The 21,585-nt window shown below is 34.7% G+C and overlaps 1 protein-coding gene across 1 annotated transcript; it reads right to left on the bottom strand.

Moving 5' to 3' along the window:
* Positions 1-269: 269 nt before the first annotated feature.
* Positions 270-2,186, bottom strand: LOC112025722 (uncharacterized). The gene has a single exon (XM_024058400.1). It carries the CDS (start codon positions 2,184-2,186, stop codon positions 270-272), a length of 1,917 nt encoding a protein of 638 aa, XP_023914168.1.
* Positions 2,187-21,585: the final 19,399 nt, after the last annotated feature.

Genomic DNA, 21,585 nt, shown 5'->3' with positions numbered 1-21,585 from the left:
TGAACAATGCCAAAAAATGCAACTTAGGAAAACGCAAATGCAATAAGCCTTACACAAATGCACCCTAAGTATGATCCTAGATAAGCAAAACATAAATGAAAAACAAAAAAAATGCAAAACTATTAAACATTAAAAAGAAAAACAGACTACATTACGAAATGAAAAACCAAAATCCATCAACAAAAATGCCTAAACGTAATGGGAAATTTTGAACATAATATGTTCTCTATTTTTTCTCAAAAACTACGGAGTAGAAAATATGAAGATCATCAATCCAGCACAACAAGTTTCTGATACTCTTCTCCAGAGATAGCAGCTTCCATGATAAGCTCAGGGTTCATAGCCCCATCATTATCCAAAAACAACTTCATCAAATTCTTTGAATACCCACTCACCAATGCTACCCCATTCTGCGTCCCTGGTACTGGTGTGGCACTCGAATCCCTCAAGTTCCAAAACACAATCTCCGGTATCGCAGACCCGTACCCTTTCTTCCTAAACTTCCTCTGTATAGCCTCATAATCAGTCTCCCAATTATTCCGCGAAGCTTTATCGAACTCCATGTCACTAAACACAAACAACCTCTTTACCATCTGATCCTCCTTTAACTTCCCATTCACAGCCACTTCCAAAATAAGGTCAAACACCTTCTGAAAATCTGTGTTCATTCCCCACTCCATTCTCCTCACGAAACTCGTCTTCGATACAAGATCATTGCCTCGAATCAAATAAAGCTTAGGGTTTTTACTAAACGTAATAAGCTTCCCTTTCCATGGCTCTTCACTAAGTTCCGAGACCAACACTCCCAATGCAACAGAAACTTCCATAGGCACACCTTCCATACTTCCAGAGACATCACAAATGGCAAGGCAATTCTTCAACTTGCCCTTCTTTAACAAATCATCCACCATTCTCTTCCATTGTAGCTCTGCCACTTGCCCACCGTCGTTGTCATTTAAAGACTTTATGATCTCATGTGGAAGTAATGCCCCGGCTGCGATTGTTGATTTCCCAGCCTTCACATCTTCCAAATATTTCCCAAATCGATCTTTATCATACTTCAAGAACTTCTCTTTATAAAACTTCATCGCCACTGATGCCACCCTATTGTACTTTATTCCATCCCACCTATTTGCACCAATATAAACCTCGGGCAACTCCAAAATCTTCCTTAAAGGCACTAACACTTGCTTTCTCAGCCTATCTCGAACTTTATACGCATAATGAGCCTCTTCCACACCTTGGTATTCGATATAAGACTCGCGAGGAAAAACCCTCCTTGCAATGCTTTCGCAAAGCAAAGTCGACCTATCAAATGAAGAATCAAGCGAAGGACACCACTTCGCTGCTAAACTAATCTTCGTAAACTCTTCAGCCTTTAAGAATTCCATGTCAGCCTTCAAACACTCAGCAAAAAACTCCGAAACGCGGTCATATAAGAACTTAAAATCCGAGTCATTCTTGTATTTTTTAAGAACTTTCTTGGCCATATCTGCATATTTGGAATGCCTCGCTTCACTTGCTTTTTCCTTTTCAATCCGAGCCCTCTCCATCTCATTCAAGATCCTAATCTCTTTCACCACACGGGCTCTCTTTCTTTTATTCGAATGTTTTTTATTACTTCCACGCCTTAAACGCATTCCTTTATTTAAACTTCTACTACTCTTTTTCCCAGTTTTTCTGTGTTTCCACTCTTCTTTTTGATTCTTTCTGACATCAGAACCTTCTAAAAGCCTATACAAAATTTCAGGCAAGTCTTTCATGTAACCAAAATCAGAAAGAGACCCAATATTACATGCCAATGTCTTAGGGTGGTCTTTGTGTAGCCAAAACGCCGCCGTGTAAAACCCTTCTTTATCAGACTTTCCTGTACCACGTACTCCTCGGAGATTATAGATGAGTTTGAGTGTGGTCAAGGGGTTGTGGGTCCAAGCCAATTCGAGCCTTTGAATCAAAGATTCTGCTGGGGTATCAGGTACAACATGGAAGAAGAAATCAAGGCATGGGTTACCGCTTGAGAGAAAAGTTGCAGAGTTGTTCTCTGTGTAGCCTTTTTTGGGTTTATAGTTAACGGTGTTGTTGAAGTTCTTAACCATGAGGTCCATGAAAGGATCGCTGGCTATGGGTTTAGGTTGGGGTTGGTTTCGGGTTTTGTTGTAGAGTCCAGGGGGACCAAGAAGAGTCATGTCTGTGATCTGAGTGAGGATTGTGGAGTTTCTGAATCTTGGTTTGGATTCAAGAAGGGAGCCAATTCACGTAAAAATTAGAGGGCTTTGATCTGTTTCTTCTAGCTATAGGGGCTTAATTAGGGTACCATAGCAACAAATCTAACCGCCATGAGATACTAGGGCACCACGCTTCCCCAATAGCTAGAAGAAATTATAATTAATTAAAAAAAAAAATCTAACGTACTTAAATTTTTTTTTTCTAGTTTTTTTTTTAAATTTTATTTTTGCTCGTGATTTGTAAACCGACTTATATACAAACTCTAATTATATTTAAATATTAATTAAATAATATTTATTTAAAATCGATTTTTTTTTTGTGTTATTTTTCTTTAATACTAGTAACAAATTTATCGAGATCCTTTTTGTGATTCAATTTGTATTTCAATTTTTTCTTTTTACTGGATATTTATAATTAAAAAATATATATCACTAAATGAAACACGATTCATAAAAGGAAAATTATAATTTAATTATCTTGGTTTATCAAAAGTAAAATTGCAACTTTACTAATGAACATATCTAAAAAGTTTATTTATCACATAACTTGATAAATTAATATTTTTATATAAAAAAATTTAATTTTGATATCAAAGTAAGTTCTAAATTCATATTTTCATTATATTAGTTTTTATACATATATTTAGATTTGATTAAAATATTTATTATTAAAAAAAAAAAGGAAGAATACCTTATGAAAACATATATATTATATATATATATATATATTGTGAGAGAGTTTCAACCTATGACGTCTGCTCCTAATAATGCTCTTTATCGTTAGATTAAGATATCAATTAGTTTTTGGTGTAGACGATAATTGAATCCCAGATCTATTATTCAATCATTAGATACTTTATTAGTTGAGTTCACATTTTCTAAACCATTAGATTTAAGTAGATCTAACAGTATAAAAAAAAGGCTAATTAATGTCGATATTCTGATTAGCATCTCATTATTATATCTTATTTATGACATTCCATACCAGTCTCTTTTACCAAAAATGTGTTATTCGTACTCTCTCCTTTCTCCTTCTACTCAACTCTCTACCAACTCAGAATCTTTCTCCTCTACCGCTCTTCCATCTCCACTACCATAGGGTTCCACCTCCATGGCCATAGGGTGGGTTACCAGTAGCGAAAAAAGCCATAGCTGCCAACACTGACACCAATATTAGAGGTTTGTTGTTCCTTTCTTGATAGTGTGAATTTTTTTTCCCTTTCTTACCGTTGGCTTTTCATTCTTTGTATCTATTGTGTATTAGCACTTTACATGGTAAAGCAAGCTTTTGAAGAAAGCTTGTAAATTAGTTTATTTCTTGGCCATTGGATATTATATAACCTATAAGTTTGCGGTATATAATTAGATTATGGATTGCTCATATGCATGCTTTACCTATTGGATTCGAATCTGGCTTGATGGTTTCAAATCATAGTTGCTTGTGTGTTATTTATTGTTGCACAATAGGTAAGGTTGAAATTTTAATTCTTTTTTTTTTTTTCCACTATTTTTTTGTGTCTTGTTCTCCGCTCTTTGTTATTATTGCACAATTGTTTTGCTCAAAGTGACTATTGCTTGATTGACCTTTTATGGAATAGTACTTGGCTCGTTTACAATTAGTCACAGATATTGGCTACTAAATCTATTGTGTATCAGATTCTATGTGAAGACAATTTTTTTTTTCTTTCTTATTGTTGCAGACCATGGTTTTTTGGCTTTTCTTACTTTTGAATTATTCAAAGAGCTTTAAATATGAAATTGTGAAAGACTTAAAATAAAAACTTTATTTTGCAGGGAAATGCTAGAAGGCTCCTGTGGTGCCCCAACCCTACAAATGTAAATAATTATGTAAGTGAATTTGGGCTCCAAATCTATTTGTTGGTGGGATTCCTCATAGCCCTACAAATTTAGCCTCAAACAGAGCCTAAATAGCCCAACTACAAGTACCCTCGTAATTTCTAGCCCAAAAACCCTCTCCTTCTCAGACTTAATCCCTTACTATCTCTCGTATATCTCCTTTAGTTCTATCGTCCTCCCACTTTGTGTCTATTCTTCCCCTTTCTTCTTACTTCTTATTTATTTATTTATTTATTTATTTCTTTATTTTTTAAGCAAGCCCTTCACCAACCCCACTTATCTGCCCTCACTCCACTTATATAATCTCTTCTTAGTGAGGTTCCAATCATTAATGTTTTGTCAAGTTCCATGCAATCTCACTTTCACTCAGAATCCCAAGGAATCATCATGTCTTTTGAGGATTTTCTTAAAACTTGTTTTAGATGTTAAATAGTGCTCGACAAAGACTTCCCAAAAGCACTTCTAGCATTCGGTGCCGATCTGAACTTCTCTACTTCCTTGTTAATTTTGTACTATCTTGACGGTTAGTAGTGAGCCGAGATGTGACCGAACACTTAATGAGTTCATCGAACATTGCTCTCCAGATCCTGATACACTTATTGTTGGGCTAAGCCCACCCAGGCTAGTTTCGGCTTGTGTATTTGGGCTTAAGCTTGGTGGGTCGATACTGATTACCTGGCCCAAGTCCTATGGGGATGAGCTTGGCCCAACAAAAAGTGTATCAAGATCTAGAGAGCAATGTTTGGTGAACTAGTTAAGTGTTCGGTCACATCTTGGCCCACTACTAACATCATAACAGTATGGAATTAACAATGAAGTAGAGAAGTTCAGACTGGCACCGAGCGCTAGAAGTGCTTTTGGGAAGTCTTTGCTGAACACTATTTGGCATCTGGAATAAGTTTTAAGAGAATTCTCAAAAGACGTGATGATTCCTTGGGATTCTGAGTGAAAGTGGGATTGCATAGAACTTGGTGAAATAGTAATGTTTGGAACCCCACTAAGAAGAGATTATATAAGTGGAGTGAGGGCAGAGAAGTGGGGTTCGTGAAGGGCTTGCTTAAAAAAAAAAGAAGAAGAAAAAGAGCAAGAAAGAAGTAAGAAGAAAGGGGAAGAATAGACACAAAGAGGGAGGATGAAAGAACTGAGGGAGATATATAAGAGATAGTAAGGGATTAGGTCTGAGAAGGAGAGGGTTTTCGGGCTAGAAACTACGAGGGTACTTGTAGTTGGGCTGTTTAGGCTCTGTTTAAGGCTAAATCTATAGGACTGTGAGGAATCCCACCAACAAATAGATTTGGAGCCCAAATCCACTTCCATATCTATTAACGCTAGTAGGGTTGGGGCACCGTGACTCCTTTACAGATGTTTTGATGGGAATACAAAATGTATTATTAGTGACTGAGAATTTTTTTCAGGTTTGAGAGCGATTATGGAGCAGAAAACACTATTGTATAAGTTGTTAGTTGTTATTGGTAATTGTATTTATGTTAGTTGTAAACTTGGACACCCATTGATTGAATAAATCTGCTTCTTTATATATTAAATTTTTTATTAGAGATGTCATAAGGATGTGTTTCAACAAGTTTTAAGAAGAAAAGATGTTTCTATTCTACCTAAAAAAATTGCCTTTGTTTGATGTGGCAAAATTATTTTCAGCTTTGAATGAACTACTTTTTAATTCACCATTTTCAATTGTAAATCAAATAATAAATTTATAAGTAGTTTTGTCTCTAATCAATCTCATTTGGAAGTGTATTTGGGAATTGAAATTATGCATCACTCATTCCATTTTTCTCAAATCATTTCTATTTCAAGAGAAAAAAAAAAAAAAAAGATCCAATGAATGCATTTCATTCTTCTCATATCATTTTGCACTTAGGGAAAAAAAATCCAATGAATGCATATGGAAAAATGATAATTTATTCAAACTTTTGGGTATCAAGAGAAATTCATTTAAATGAAGAAACATTTATACACATCGGTACACTAAACAAGATAAAAAAAGAGAATACAACAAAAGAGTAGTAGCTTTACATAACTTGTTAAGAACACTTTTACGTTCATTTCCTAGTTACTTTTTCTCATGTGGCTTTTGAACAAAAATACTTCACTCAAACTAGTCAAAATGATGACTGCTTAAATCCAAAATAACAGCCAAGAAAAGAGGTCTGCCATTTCTTGCTTTACACAAAAAGACTGCCTTTGTCTTCCTTTTTTGCTCCTACTTCCATCCATGAGCATAATAGTTTGCCAAAAACTTACATGTCCACATTACAAAATGAATATAGGATAAAACAAAGAGTATAGAATTGCTTAAAAATCTGACAAAATGTTTCTTAAAAACACCGTTAATGACATTAAATTAAATCAAAGCAAATGAGTAGTTGTAACCAAAAGTATGGCTAAACTGCTACTACCCTCCATGTATATTTTGTCATGGATCAAAGACTAATAGCTAAGGTTCTTAGCCAGAAATTTTCAAACAGTATTCCAACATAGGTCCCTAAAAAACAAAACAAAACAAAAATAAAAAACCAAAATGTACCGTTTCGTCATGATTAACAACATAGGTCCTTAAACATTTATATTCTAAGCTACTTTGACTCAATATATATCTCAATTCCACCAAGCGAAGCTCATTTTGTGATTCTCTTTAGCCACATGTACCTAAAGTAAAAAAATGGTATAAGTAAATTTGAAACACAAGATATATATTATTACAATCAAAATCAATACCCAGTCCCATCCTCCAAAATGTAATTTAAGAAAAGCAATTTTGCGAAGAAACATATACCAAAATGTGCAATTGCCTACCTCCCATACTCCATTTTGTATATAAAAAAAAATCAGAAACATCAACGTCTTTACTCCCCAATGATTCCCAAAGTTAGAGAGACCCAGTAGTTTTACACTCTACAACAAATAAGACTTATGGTGATGAAACAGTTTCATCATGAAATGTCCTTATTTTGTCGCCTAAAACATATGGTGACGAAATATCATTCGTTGCGTGATCTTGGTCATGGAATTAGAATGTGTTGGTGATAAAAATTTTCATCGCTTACTTTAAAAAAAAAAAAAATGATAGGTGACAAAAGTTTTTCGTCACCTAATATATTCCTTGCTAAACATTACGTTCAGTGATAAAATAAATTTGTCACCAATTATTTTTAATTTGTAATTTTTTTATTTGACCATATTAGGTGATGAAATATTTCATCACTGATTGTATTTTTGTTTTTTTTTTTTTTGATTTTCCAATGTCAATAGATTAGGTGACGAATTATTTTGTCACCAATTTCTGTTTATTTTCAAAGTTCAACCTGTTAGTGAAATATTTCATCACCAATTGATTTTTTACTTTTTAATTTTGCATTTTAGTGACAAATAAGGTTGTCACCAAAATTTTTTAATTGTTAGTTCAACCTATTTGTGATGGAAAATTTTTGTGACCTTTTTTTATAAAAAATTATTAATGTTTTTTACATTAAATTTCCATTACATTACATTAACCTATTTATTTCTAATCACATCCATAAACAAATCAGTTATACAATCTTTTCCAACCACATCCATAAACAAATCATCCATATAATCTAAAAAGTAAATAAAAATGCATTATATTCATTTGGAAGCTTCTGCCCAATTTCCTCCCTGCTGCCAAGCAGCAACTATTACAATAAAACATACAACTTGAGAAACCTCTTTGTTCTTTTTGTCCAATGGAAACAGAAACCATAGAACATCTATTCTAAGAGTGTGAATTTGTGAGAACAATTTGCTTCAATGCATCTTTCAAGTGTGATCATCAAGTTGACAAGCAAAGAGGTTTATTTATTGGATCAGAAAAAGCTCAAGCTAACTCAAATTTAAATCCAATTCCAGCAACTTGCTAACAAACTCATAAAAACTCCCTTAATTGATTTGAAATCCCAACCTATCCTAAACCAAAATATATAAAAAAAAAAAATTCAAAAATGACCCACACAACAAAACTAAACAAAAATACCACCAAACACCCACAAAAATACCATCTACTACACCCACCATAAATTAATTCAAAATTTCTAAGTTAAATATCCTTTAGCAAAGTTAAGCAAAACATTAATAGACTTATAATGAGCCATACGCATAGGACTTATATATACGAGGCCCATGGCTTCAAACCCACTAACTCACAATATCAAAATTACAAGACAATAAGTAAAATTAAAACTAGGAACCGATAAAAGATATATCGATTAGAATAAAAAACAAAGAAGAAGAAGAAGAAGAAGAAGAAGATAAGAGAGAGAGAGAGAGAGAGAGAGAGAGAGAGTATAGGGTTTTTTTACAAAAAAAAAAAAAAATAGAATAAAATTTGGGTACTAAAAAAAAATTTCAGTATTTGCCCAAAAATTGTCATTGTGTGCTAGTATTTCGTCACCAGTGGTCTAACTTTTTGAAATGAAGTATTTTGTCACCATAGACACTTGTAGGTTTGAAGCCTTTTTTTTTTTTTTTTTTCATGAACTATAGTGACAAAAGAAATATTTTGTCACCAATTTGAATATCTTTAGAGATGAACTATTGATTTCATCATAATTTTCAAAAAAGTTAATGGTATTTGGTGATGAATTTTTCTTTTCCTCATTGAATGTTATCATTTAGTTATGAGAATTTTTGTTCTTAACTAGATTTCGTCACCATAGTCCACGTTTGTTGTAGCAACAATGATTTAATAATTAGGACACATAATATCAAATCATAACAGGAATGACCCCAAAAAAAAAAAAAAAACTATCATTATGCTAAATCATCAATATTATTGGCATCAAAAGTTGACAAGATTGTCTATTTGTTGTTGCATGAGGTAAGGATATTTCAAGCCCACCTTAAATTCTCCCACCATGACCTTGTTTCTCAGTGCTTTTCTTTTGACCTTTGTTTGTGATACATGCGGATCTTTTATATTCAAAGGAACATTGGGAGAGTAGTCTTGTACTTCGACAATGTTAGTTGATTCACCACTATTGTGGTGCATATTCATTTCATCATTTTCCTTACCTTCAAGTATTTGATTTTCCATATCAAAAGCTTTCTTAAGGGTGTGGTCTAAGTTGGAAATGATCATTTCATATATATCTTCAGATTTTTCAGCAAGGTAAGACGATCAACTTAAATGATGACAAACATGGATGCTTCATAAGGCTCTTGACATGTGATGCTCATCTACACAGCTTGATCTATATTGTCCTCTTTTGATTCCTTTATTTGCTTCTTTTGTCTTGCGTTGTAGGATGTAGTGACTAGGAATCTAAAAAATATTTAACTTGAAAGATTAATAACATGTGCCTACAAAAAATTCCCATAAAATCAAAAAGTTGCCAATCACATTCACAAATTTTTGATTCCAAGTTCAACTTCACAATAAATGTATTATCTGGATCAAAGGAACTTGTTACTTTGTACTTATATAAAGTTCCATTTTTCTCTACCTTTTCCTTTGAAAAATGATTACTACTCACCAACTCTTTTTGGAACTTGCTAAATATGGTTCTCATGTATCTAGATACAGCTTGATCTTTATTTTTGAGCCGATTACCAAAGAAGGACTTTTATGTCTTGAATCAAAATCTTTATTTCGACTGTTTATTGTTTTTGCAAATTTGACATCAAAAACCTGTAATGTAGTTCTTGAGTTCACGAAGGAGTCAAAGAATGCATTGATGCTTTCACTTCTCTAGGTAGTGTTTATTCCTGTAAAGAAAGTATTTCAATTGTACACTGATAACCATGAATTGTGAATATTATATAGTCCTTGAAGCCATTCATTTCTATCCGAGCCATAAGTCAATATTAGGCTCTTCTAGTCCTCCTCAAATTTTTACACACTAGGTGACTCATGTCTGCATCTCTTCACACTATGTTTGAATACTGATTTCTTATGATATATATGGGAAAGTTTCTCTTGAAATTTCTTGTTAATATGCCGAAGGAAAAGATGATGACTTGTTCTTGGGAGTACTTTTGCAATAGCTGCACCCATGGCTAAATCTTGATCTGTAATAATAGATATTGATCCCTTCCTCCACATTACTTGAAGCCAAGTTTCTAATAACCACACAAAAGTTTGTTCTGTCGCATTTTGCAACAATGCACAAGCAAATAAAATTGATTGACAATGATGGTTTAACCTAGTAAAAGGAGCAAATGACATATCATACTTGTTTGTTTTATAAGTAGTGTCAAATGTCACTACATCCCCAAAGTATTGATAAGCCATTCTTGATCACACATCCACCCCAAAAAAAAAAAAACCATAAGGTCAACATCATCACATTGAATTGCATAAAAAAAATAGAGTTTTCAACCTGCTATTCTTGGCAATAATTAAGGCCAGCTAAGGCATGTCTAGCATCTAGGATTTTCCCCCTAACATCTATCAAGTGATTCTAACAATCTCTACTTGTAAACATTTGGTCACCTACATTGAACATTATGGCAACTTTTCTTGTTGGAAGATCTTCTTCACCAAAATTTTCAAAAAGACTCTTGGCAATAGTAATTTTTTTTTTTGGGAGGCATTGAATGTATGACACTTTTTTTATTATTAATTATACCATGATTGTGGTTGTTGTCAAATGCCTTAACAACCCATTTATGCAACTTCTTATTCTTCATGACCTTAAGCATTGCTTTGTATCTAATTCTAAGACTTGAACAATTTCTACGACTTTTTTTTCATCATCTCTGTTCTTTCCATTATCAAATGTCTTTTTTCTTTTGGGTTGCCCTTCACTATAGCATACATAAATATGACTTGTTACACTATCACTTATGGGTATTGTTTTACTGATACAAACACGGATTCCAAAGCCTTCTTTTTTTTTTTTTTGCAAATTCTTTGTAAAAAGTTTCAACACCATCAAGGGAGTCAAATTGCATTCCGACATATGGCTTGGATTTCAACTCACAATCACCAAAATCATCAAGCGGTAACTCTTGCTCAGGTAGTTCTAAATTGTTCGGGGGCATCATATAACTCTTCACATTCCATTTGGTCATTATTTTAAATAACACCATCTTGATGGAACTCTTGGCCAAAATCTTGTTGGAAATCTTCTCCCCACAAACTAATCCGTATCTATAAATTTGCAACTTAGTAACTACAAGAACCAATATAAATAATGGACACAGATATAAAATATGCAAACATATTAACAATAGTAGCTACAAAATGGAAATAAAAATTTAAACTCTTAATCAAAACCCAATCAACACCACAAATGACAAAGAGCAGAGAACAAGACACAAAAAACAATTGAAAAAAAGAATTAAAATTTCATCCTTATCAACTATGCAATAATAAATAACACACAAGCAACTATGATTTGGAACCATCAAGCCAAATTCAAATCCAATAGATAAAGCATGCATATGAGCAATTAATAGTCTAATTATATATTGCAAACTCATAGGATATATAGTATCCAATGGCCAAGAAATACTCTAATTTACAAGTTGATGGAAACAAAGACGGAATTGATAAATGACTTCCTATGGGTGGAAGACAAACCACAAGACAATTCTAAATTCATCAATGATCAGCCTACTGTCTACATCGTTTATTTAAATAATCAACTACTTCAACATTCAAACTAAGGATAAGATAAATTAAAGATGAAGATAAAAAGCAATTTGAATTCAAACTCCTAAGATTTCTGCATCAGCTCCTCTTGCACAGCAGTAGGACTTTTGCTATTCTTATCTCCAAGAATAGCTAGGTATTTAGGATTAGGTTGAGGCTTTCTAGGACTCTTGTGTGGCTTTCCATCACTTGCCCCTCCTTGAAGTGGAACCTTGTCCCCAAGGTTAATAGTTGGAAATTGCTGCTGGAGTTGTTCAACATCCTCCCAAGTTGCATCTTCAGTTGCCATATTTTTCCATTGCACCAATGCTTTTGTGTACAGCTTAGTTTCTCGCTTCACCCACTTGTAGTCCAGAATGCAGAGAGGTTCTAATATGGGCTTGTGCTCTTCAGACTATGGAGATAGAATGCTAGTGACATTGCTGGTATCGCCCACCTTCCTCTTCAACAATGACACATGAAACACTGGATGGATCTTAGAGTCTACAGTAGTGCTAGACGATATGCTATAGCTCCTACCTTAGCCGTGACTTGAAATGGCCCAAAATACTTGCTTGCTAGCTTCTGATGTGCTCTTCTAAAAATACTATGCTGCGATACGGTTGAAGCTTAAGGTACACCAAATCACCAACTAGGAATTGTTCTTCCCTACGCTTGGCATCTGCATATTGCTTCATCCTATTATTTGCTCATTGCAAATTCCCTTTTAGCTCCTTCAACAACTGGTCTCGATCAATCAAACTCCGATCAACCTCATTCACTGGAGATGATTCAACTAAATAATTGACCAATATCGGTGGGGGTCGACCATAGAGTGCTTGAAAGGGAGTGGTACCGGTAGAGTGATGATAAGTTGTATTGTACCAATACTCTGCCCAAGCTAAAAACTGCTCCTACTTCTTTGGACTCTGACTCACATAACACCGGAGGTATTGCTCAAGGCAGTGGTTTATCACTTCAGTTTGCCCATTGGTCTGTGGGTGATAAGTTGAGCTAGTTTTCAACTATGTACCTTGTAGCTTAAAGAACTCTCGCCAGAAAGAACTCATAAAAATGGGATCTCTGTCACTGACAATAGATTGAGGAATTCCATGTAACTTCACCACCTCGGAGACAAACACATCAGCTATCTTACTTCCTGAATAGGGATGGCTTAGAGCAAAGAAATGAGCGTACTTTGTTAGGCGATCATCTACCACCATAATGGAAGTTTTTCCTGTAGAAACAAGTAGGCCATCAATGAAGTCCATACTAATATCTTCCTATACTTGAGATGGAATCAGCAAAGGTTGGAGTAGGCCGACGGGCGAACGTGAATCACTCTTGTTTCTTTGGCACACGTCACATGCTGCCACATAATCATGAACATCCTGCTTCATGGCTTCCCAATAGAAATTTTGTGACAATCTTCTATAGGTTCTTAACACTCCAGAATGACCTGCCATTTTTGAATCATGAAATTCCTTTAAGAGCACTTGTTTTAGTGAAGATGTTGGTGCAATCACCACTTGATTTTTGTAGAACAAGATTCTTGCTTGCTGCTTATGGTGCGGCATGGTCTCGGTGCTTCTTGCAACATACGAAGTTGTTTTATTAAGTATGGTTCTTCAGTGTTGGCTTGCTTGATTTCCTCCCAAATATCAAACTGTGGCTGGCTTGCTCCATAGCACTCAATAATAGCAGTAAGTAGCGGTCCATCAGTCATCCTTGACAATGAATCTGCTACTGCGTTGGTTTTACCAGGCCGATACTTAATTTCATAGTTGAATCCCACTAACTTTGCTACCCATTTCTGTTGTTCCAGTGTAACCACTCTCTGTTCCAATAGGAACTTCAAGCTTTTTTGATCAATCCATATCTGAAATTTTCTCCCCAACAAGTAAGGTTGCCACAACTTGACTGCCTCCATAATTGCCAGTATCTCCTTAGAATAAATTGACCATGCTCGTTTAGATGGACCCAACGCCTTGCTCAAATAAGCAATGGGTCGTCCTTTTTGACTTAACACAGCCCCAATCCCATAGTCAGAGGCATCTGTTTCAAAATAAAAACATTAGTGAAATCCGGTAGAGCCAACATCGGAGTAGTCACCATGGCACGTTTGAGTTTTTCAAATGCCTCATCTGCCTTTAAATTCCAACCAAAGTTCCCTTTCTTCAACAAGTCAGTCAATGGTGTTGCAGTAAGTCCATAATGTTGTACGAACTTGCAATAATACTTGGTGAGACCAAGAAACCCATGTAGCTCTGTGATGTTTCGTGGCCTGGGCCAGTTTTGCATGGCTTCAATTTTTCGATTGTCCACACGCACACCCTCTTGTGAGATCACATGACCCAAATATTCAACTTCACGAGCTCCAAATACACATTTGGATGGCTTAATAAAGAGCTGATGGCTGTTGAGGACCTCAAGAACCTTCCGAAGTTGTGCTACATGCTCCTCCCACCCTTTGCTATAAATCAATATGTCATCAAAGAAAACCAACAAGAACTTCTGTAAGTATGGTTGGAATATGGAATTCATAGTAGCTTGAAAAGTGGATGGGGCATTACAAAGGCCAAAAGGCATCACTAGATATTCGTAATGACCACTGTGAGTGCGGAAGGCTATTTTATGAATGTCTTCTAAATGAATACGAATCTGATGGTAACCTGCACGAAGGTCCAACTTTGTAAAATACATAACACCATGAAGCTCATTTAGCATATCATCCACTGTTGGAACTGGAAATCGATCTTTGATTGTCACTGTATTTAGAGCACGATAATCAGTACAAAACCGCCAAGACCTATCTTTCTTCTTTACTAATAAGATGGGTGAAGAAAATGGACTGTTGCTTGGACGGATCAATCCTGTGGCTAACATTTCCTTCACTTGCCGCTCAATTTCATTATTTTGGAAATGAGCATAGCGGTAAGGTCTCACATTGACTGGTGCAGTCCCTTCTTTTAATGGAATTCGATGGTCAAATTCTCTAGAAGGAGGTAGTGTTCTAGGTTCTTCCAACACTTGATGACATTCTTGAAGCAAGGGTTGTAACTTTGCTGGAACAGTAGAACATCCCGGTAGGACCTCTAACATTGTCTTCACCCTTCTGCATGATAGCAAATAACTCCCCACCACCTTCTACATCTCGCTCTAACCCTTACATTGCCACCTCTTGAATGGGATTAATAGAGGATGACTTGATGACATATGACACACCTTCCCATAGGAATTTCATTGTAATTTTCTTCCAATCACACTCTACTGGTCCTAACAACTCCAACCATTGTATACCCAATACCAATTCTGGTCCATTAAGTGGTAAAGAATACAAAGTAGTGGAAAATTTAAATCCTTGGATAGTAATGGAAACTTGCTCATACATTTCTTTGCGAACTAGGCTTTCTCCATTTGCAACCTTCACATTGAACTCTGGAATGGGCGTGATAGCCAATCCAAGTGAATGGGTCAGCTTTTGATCCACAAAGTTATGAGTTGACCCACTGTCAATAAGGACAACCAGATCTCTCTTCTCGATCCTAGCCTTGACTCGCATAGTTCGAGGGCTCGAGCAACCTGCAATTGCATGTAGGGAAATGAGCGGCGCTTCTTCCTTACAGTCCTCATGATCCTTCACAACTCCTTCCCCCAGCTTGTCAAAGGACTCTTGTATGAATTCTTATTGTGGATAGACTTCAATAAGGAGGGCTTGTGAAGCTGCACAGCGATGCCTCGGTGCGTATTTCTCATTGCAACTAAAGCATAGCCCTTTCTCTCTTTGTTTTTGCATTTCTTCCGAAGAAATTTTTCTGGTACCTCCAGATCCAATACCTCCAATCCCAGTTGTTCGCCCCGTTGATCCAATTGTGTTAGAGGAAATGGCCTTCTGTTCTGACTTGGTTGTCGAGCTTGTTTGTGGGTTGCCAACCTTGTTTTGTCATCGTTGCTTGTTCATGCTCTCATCTTTGATTCTAGCCAACTCTATGGCCTCAGAGAGTGTTTTTGGTTTGAACATTCGAATTTCTGAAGCAATGTCTTCCTTCAATCCACCTATAAATGCCGCCACCAATGCCTTTTGTGGCCAACCATCAACACGATTAGCAAGCCTTTCAAACTCTCGTTGGTACTCCCTAAGTGTCCCATTTTGACATATTCGGGACAAAGCTTCATCAAAGTCATCTGCCTCAGTGGGCCTAAATCGAACCAACAACTCTTTTTTGAATTTTTCCTAACCACCCACCTTGTTCTCCTCGTGGTACACTTTCTTTAGCCACTGCCACCATTGATTTGCTTCCCTTTCCAAATGAAAAGAAGCCAAGACCACTTTACGTTCTTCTCGTGTTCCTTGGTAGTCAAAATATTGCATCACGCGATTGAGCCATACTGTTGGATCATCCCCTAAGTATTGTGGAAAATCCAGCTTGGTAGGCCAAGGTTGGTCATTCACTGCACTTTTAACCCTAGATGTTTGGGAAAGTCTTTCCCTGCTGTGTGTTGACAACTCTGGTTCCTCTGGCTTGGAAGATGAATGAGATGCTGATTTGTCCCGAAATTGAGACAACAACTCCTTGAGTTCACGTACAGATGAGCCCAGATCTTGAGACTTAGTAGTCATCTTCTGCACACTCTCCTTCAGCTCTTGCATGTCTGACTCCAGTTTCTCAATTCGGTCCTTGTTGGTGGCCATGCTCTGATACCAAGTTGATGGAAACAAAGATGGAATTGATAAATGACTTCCTTTGAGTGGAAGACAAACCACAAGACAATTCTAAATTCATCAATGATCAGCCTACTGCCTACATTGTTTATTTAAATAATCAACTACTTCAACATTCAAACTAAGGATAAAATAAATTAAACATAAAGATAAGAAGCAATTTGAATTCAAACTCCTAAGATTTCTGCATCAACTCCTCTTGCACAGCAGCAGGACTCTTGTTATTCTTATCTCCAAGAATAGCCAGGTATTTAGGATTAGGTTGAGGCTTTCTAGGACTCTTGCGTGGCTTTCCATCACAAGCTTTCTTCAAAAGCTTGCTTTACTAGGTAAAGTGATACTACACGGTAACTACAAAAAAAGAAAAGCCAAAAAAAAAAAAAAAAAAAAAAAAAAAAAAAAAAAAATTTTTTTTTTTTTTTTTTTTTTTTTGAAAAGAAAAGAAAAAGAAAAAGAAATAAAGAAAGACCAACGTTAAGAAAGAAAAATGTCTTCACATAGAATCTGATACACAGTAGATTTAATAGCCAATATTTATGACTAATTGTAAAAGAGCCAAGTACTATTCCATAAAAGGTCAATCAAGCAATAGTCACTTTGAGCAAAACAATTGTCAATAATAACAAAGAGCAGAGAACAAGACATAAAAAACAACGAAAACTAAAATTAAAATTTCATCCTTACCAATTGTGCAATCTATATCTATATATATAATAATAGCTGAAGCAGAGAGAAACTCAAATTGCAATTCCAAATTAAACTTTAATTTTGTGCCATGTGTCTAGATTCATGTGGGGACCACCAATTTCTTTTTTTTTTTCTTTTTTTTTTGTCCAATATGAATGAATCACTTCCGGATTTATCTTGGAAGAGTAGATAAGGATAGTGAATGGTAACATTTATTCATCTCTCTCAATCTCAATACAATATTTTGATTCTCAATGCAATTTTCATCAGTTTGATAACCTTGACGTTTAGGCTTCTACTTCTCCGCACTTGGTTGTCTGCTCAACTCCTTCTAAAGCCCCCATTGATTATTGGTTTCACTTTTCATAAACAAGCAAAGCAGGGGCAGTGGTAGATTCATCCCAAATTTACTCCACTATGGAACACTCAAAGGTCTCTAGATGAATGTACTTTTGGGATCAACTAGCCATCCAAATTTGCCAAGGCCAATTTCTTTTCATTGCAGTTAGTTGTTCTTCAATCAAGATATTTTATTGTAGAGTATTTTTATTGCATTCAACAGCCACGCAATCAAAGTCATGAACATTAAATTTTTCTGAGTTTGTTTGTTTGATTAACATCTTATGTCTTAGAGGTCGTCTGTTGATTAGTGGGATTATTTTATAGCCACACCATTTCTCTCTATCACTGTCATCTGGAATAAAACAAGAAGTCTCATTGATTGTAAAAAATATTCACTGTAATAAGTGTTTTTTTTTTTTCTTTTGGTTGTTGTTGTTGGAGATTTTGATCGTTTGCACAATTGTGGCATGCATTTAGTTTTGGAGGAGATGTAAGGGTAATAGTGTGAATACTTCAACGAAGATCACCAAACAACAACGGAAGCCACACCTATTTCCATATCCAATGCGATTATCAAGTTTCTTCAGGTAAAATCTATTTCAATATCATGCTTTTTTCTTAATTATATTGAAATTATATTTTACATTGATTTTTCTGTTTTGTTAGTTTTGGGGATTTTAATATTTTTGCTCCACAATTGCTACATTTGGTTTAAACTTGTGTCCACAGTCCACATACATGGAACCTAACAAGGGGTAGGATATCAATTTGCATCTAGATGTAGGACTTTTTACAAAAATATGTCTATGAGTTCACATCTGTCAAATGTTTATTATTAATCTTCCTCATGCATGCCACATTTCAGAATTGTTGGTCTTTCAAGGTTAGTAACATGTACAATAAAGACATGGATGTGTTCTCTAGATATATATATATATATACTCCCACCATCTGCTACTCTCCCAAGTTGGTGATGCATTTAGACTTGATATGTGATATTTTCATTTAACTTTATCTTTTACTCCTCATGCTATGATAAATCTGAGTAGGTAAATAATGTGGTTCTTCAATTTATCACTAAAACGTAGTTTTTGTGTGAGAAGCCACCTACATGCACCCATGGAATGAATCTCATAGTGGTGGCTCCTCTTTTTTAACACGTGTTTAACCAAATCAAAATGACAATAACATGTTTCAACATGCAAGTTGGTATCGATATTTCTATTTTCAAATTAATTATTCAATATGCCCTTGCTGCAGTAGTAGCCCTTGGAAATTTGGTTGAAGTTATAACAGGGTATTGACAACACCAATTTCTTTTTTCTTTTTTCTTTTTTTCTTTTTTTTGAGAAACAAGGACAACACCAATTTCAATATGAAATTAGAGTCTAATTTCCTCCATCTGTCTAACTTTAAGTGGGATCAGTCATAGTTACACTCACTTTCATTTAAAAAAATGCTGTGCTCCTTTCTTTTTCTTTTTTTTTTGGCTGAATAAAACATTTTGCTCTTCCACAATAATCACACCTGCATATTTTCAGGTTTACCTCCCTTTCTACAATAATCAAAACTCAAAATCCTTCCTCTCCTTCAATATACAACCCTCTTCTTCAATGAATGCTATAGAATTTCAAAAGAATATCTCGGTATCAATGGTTACTTTTATTTGAGTTTTCCTGTTGGATAGGTTTAGATTTGATTTGTTTTTGTTTCAGGTTTTTAAAACACAGAATGATTGAGATTTGAGAGGGATACAGAGATAGTGTTCGTGAATGTCGCTGCCACCATCAAATTATCAGAACTGGCGCCGGTACATTCTTTCCCCCTTTTTAGATTTAGGTATGATTTTTTTTTTTTTTAATAACATTTAGGCATGAATTTTTTTTTTTTTTTTTTAATTCTTTGACAGGATAGGCTTTTTTTTTTTTTTAATAACTTATAGAAATTACAAAAAAAAAAATTTTTGATTTTAGTTTTGGCTTTCATCTTGGTTTTGATTCCTTTTTGTTTTGGGTTTTTGGGTTCTCCATGAAAATGTTTGGTTTCTCAAATTTTTGATTTTTTTTTCCTATTTTGGATTACAAAAATCACTAAGCCTTTCCTTTTTCTAATATCTGATTCATAGTTTTGTTTTTTTTTTTTTTTTTTGGGTTTCTAATTCTGGGAATTGAAGTTGCCCTCGAATTATGAAGTTCTTCGAAAAGTATTTGATGATTGTACTAAGTTATTACTCACTCTATCTCTTGTGTGTGTTTGTCTTATGTTTGGGTGCCGAGAAAGTGTGTGAAAATTAAAAGTTTCGAGTTTTTAGATATGGTTTTTGATTGGTTGTGATGAGGTTTTCATTTATTAGGTTTTTTGAAATGAGGGGTAGAAAATAAATTTTAATTTAGGAATCTTGACTTTATTTTAATTAATTGAGAGGGGAATAAAATTATTTGGTTTTGTTGTGATAAGTTTTGGTACCTCCCTGATATGGTTCTTTGGCTTATTTCCTGTTTGGATTTTTCTATTATATGATTTTCTTGATATGGATCTGTTTCTGATGGATTTGTTGAAAAATTGGCTTTATGTAGAGAGTTTGGCTGCATAAAAGAACGGGTGGTGTTTGTTTGTCCATTGCTTCAAAAGGGTTAGCAATCACTGGGATAGGTGATTGAAAATATTGGAATCATATCCCAACTGAAGAATCTAGGTGAGATTCATTCAATTTTTATCCCTCTTTTTTTGGTTTTTATGTATTGATTTTTCAATGGAAACAATTTTTCTTCCGATGTATATTTTAGATGGACGATCGAAACTCCAGCCAACTGTGGAATTCCCTTGCTAGAATTTGTCTAAGTAGGTTTTTTTTTTGGTGATCTTTTCTATCAATTATGATTGAAATTTTAAAATTTATTGTGTGATGCTATCATAATTGCAAGTGGTTTCATAAATCATAATAACTTTATTAGTAAGTTTTCTTAAATAATAAATATGGGTCATTTGAAGGATGTGGTCATTTCGAAGGATGTCCAATACCGTTGAGTTTGTTTGGAAGTTCTTAATGTTTAAGGCAGTTCTTATTGGTCATATTATTGAACTTGAAGTTATGCTATCTTTGAGTTGGACTAACACATTTGATCCTTTAAAAACTAATTGCTATGAGAAGAATCATGACAAGCCTGAAAATCCTTCCTTCAAACTTTCCATTTTCCCTTTTCTTACATTGTTGTTGTGCTGATCCAAAGTAGGCATTTGTAGTCTCTCAATTGCTATTAAAAGTGTGAGAAAAATTATTAAAATATAACAAGATGCTAACTTTTGTTTTTTGCTTGACTTTGTGATTCATTAGATTGATTAGAAAAGCTTTGAGAAATTAAAAAGCTTTTGTTGGTTTTTGAAGTGGTGCTTCAGTTTCTCAACAGTGGAGAACTGCAAAGCTTTTCATCTGTTCTAGTGTTTTTTTTTTTTGCAATTATATTTGCTACAATATGCTGCGTTATTTCTTGGACAACTTTTCTGCCAAATTTGTTTGAAGGAATCTCTATCAATCAATTACATTACATAGCGATTTAGATGACCACCTACATCTATTAAATTGTACTATTCATTAAATCATCTACACAAGACACGTGATTACTAAATATGTCATGATTAAATACATGTGAATAGCTGTTTTTTATCATTTCTTTTCCTGCTTAGTGTAATGGAGAGAACCTTTTTGTCGAAGTCCAGTTTGTCTTCTTTTCTTGGTTTGCATGGAATTGGACATTTATTAATATACCATAAATTGGCTGTATCTATCCTCTCTCTTTCTCTTCTTGGGAATTTCAGATTTTAGATAAAGCATTTGATTTTCATAGGAATTGAAACTTTATGGAATATGTTAGTGTATTGGGTAAATATTTTCAAATCTTAGCATCTTTCTAGAGATGGTTTCTTTGAATAGAAGGGACCCCATGCGTAGCATAGGTAATAGGAGGAGGTGCTGCCAAGTTAGGAGAAAATCATGCTTAAAATTCTGACACATGTACATATTAAAAGAGAAAACTAAGAAAAGTCAGTTTTTTTTTTTTTTTTTTTTTAATTCCTAACCTGCATGTCACATTTTATTGTCATTTTGGAAGTGGTATTGAGTTTTGTGGTGTAGGGTTTAGGAA

This window comes from Quercus suber, unplaced genomic scaffold, assembly GCF_002906115.3.
Source record: "Quercus suber isolate HL8 unplaced genomic scaffold, Cork oak 2.0 scaffold_59, whole genome shotgun sequence".
Lineage (NCBI taxonomy): Eukaryota > Viridiplantae > Streptophyta > Magnoliopsida > Fagales > Fagaceae > Quercus > Quercus suber.
This window is presented reverse-complemented; position numbering and strand designations above follow the sequence as displayed.

Bases quoted from the DNA above. Each gene is read 5' to 3' on its own strand.
- LOC112025722 (XM_024058400.1), bottom strand. From the start codon at position 2,186: ATGACTCTTCTTGGTCCCCCTGGACTCTACAACAAAACCCGAAACCAA.